Below are 1,463 nucleotides of genomic sequence, written 5' to 3'. Positions count from 1 at the left end.
GTTTTTCTGTCTTCCCGAAATGCCTTTGCCCTGCTTGCAACTGGCGAACTCCTAGTCACTCAGTCATCACTTACTCTTGGAAATGTCTTAAGTCCACTCAGGTTGAGCTGATCAGTGCTTCCGAGGCTCTTCCGTCAAGCCTGGCATGTGCTCCCGGGGATTTCCCTGCCTGACTGAGTACCTACCTTTGAGGACTGATCTTCCTCTTCTTTGCAACTTCAACACTAGTCCAGTGTTTGACTTCAAGTAGACTCTTAAAAGCTATGTTGAAGAAGTTTGGCTGGTGGCAATGGTAAATCCTACCCTTTATGATTACTAGAAGGGTCACTGCAGTTCAACAAGTATGTATGGACTCTTTCAGTCTGTGCTGGGTGTTCTTCTGGGCAATGAAGACACACAGGTACACAGAGCATCATTTCTTCATTTGATGACCCCATAGTTGATGAAAGACTTCCCTGGTGGCTCAGACGGTAAAGAATCTTCCTGCAAGGCGGTAGACCTGGGTTCAATCCCTGGATTGGCTGGAGGAGAGCATGGCAACCCACTCCAGTGTTTTGAACAGAGGAGCATGATGGGCTACAGTCCGTGGGGTCACAAAGAGTTGGACATGACCTTTCCAGCGCTGGCCCCGGACACAGCAGCCGTCGCGATGTTGATGCCCAAAAAGAACCGGATTGCCATTTATGAACTCCTTTTTAAGGAGGGGGTGATGGTGGCCAAGAAGGATGTCCACATGCCCAAGCACCCGGAGCTGGCAGACAAGAACGTGCCCAATCTTCATGTCATGAAAGCCATGCAGTCTCTCAAGTCACGAGGCTACGTGAAGGAACAGTTTGCCTGGAGACACTTCTACTGGTACCTCACCAAAGAGGGCATCCAGTATCTCCGCGATTACCTCCACCTGCCCCCTGAGATTGTGCCCGCCACCCTGCGCCGCAGCCGTCCTGAGACTGGCCGGCCACGGCCCAAAGGTCTGGAGGGAGAGCGACCTGCAAGACTCACGCGAGGGGAAGCCGACAGATACACCTACAGACGAAGTGCCGTGCCCCCTGGTGCCGACAAGAAAGCCGAGGCTGGGGCTGGGTCAGCAACTGAGTTCCAGTTTAGAGGCGGATTTGGTCGTGGACGTGGTCAGCCACCTCAGTAAAGTTGTGAGAGGTTGTTTTGTGTTGAATAAACCTGTAAAGAGAAGAAACTAAAAAAAAAAAAAAGAGTTGGACATGACTGAGTGACTCAGCACAGCACCCACTAGTTGATGAAAGAAGACTCCTAATACTAACCGATTGTTACTGTACCGTGGGTAGGAGCAAAGTGCTGTGCCAGATGCCCTCAACGTGGCTATACAGCCAACTCTAGGGAGTTTAAAAAATACACATAATTCCACTTATATTAAGTTTCTGAAATAGTCAAACTGGGGAATTCCCTGGTGGTCCACTGGTTGGAGCTCTGAGCTCTCATTGCTG

General features: G+C 50.4%; 1 protein-coding gene across 1 annotated transcript; it reads left to right on the top strand.

Annotated features, from left to right (window-relative positions):
- The first annotated feature begins 598 nt into the window (after nucleotides 1-598).
- Nucleotides 599-1,177, top strand: LOC133048960 (small ribosomal subunit protein eS10-like). The gene has a single exon (XM_061132942.1). The coding sequence runs from the start codon at nucleotides 608-610 to the stop codon at nucleotides 1,145-1,147; it is 540 nt and encodes a 179-aa protein (XP_060988925.1). The 5' UTR covers nucleotides 599-607; the 3' UTR covers nucleotides 1,148-1,177.
- Nucleotides 1,178-1,463: the final 286 nt, after the last annotated feature.

Source organism: Dama dama, chromosome 29 (assembly GCF_033118175.1).
Source record: "Dama dama isolate Ldn47 chromosome 29, ASM3311817v1, whole genome shotgun sequence".
In the NCBI taxonomy this organism is placed as follows: Eukaryota; Metazoa; Chordata; class Mammalia; order Artiodactyla; family Cervidae; genus Dama; species Dama dama.
The sequence above is the reverse complement of the archived record's forward strand: the minus strand, read 5'-3'. Positions and strand labels throughout refer to the sequence as shown.

What these genes read in the sequence shown, in the direction of transcription:
- LOC133048960 (XM_061132942.1), top strand. Translation starts at nt 608, where the DNA reads ATGACCTTTCCAGCGCTGGCCCCGGACACAGCAGCCGTCGCGATGTTG.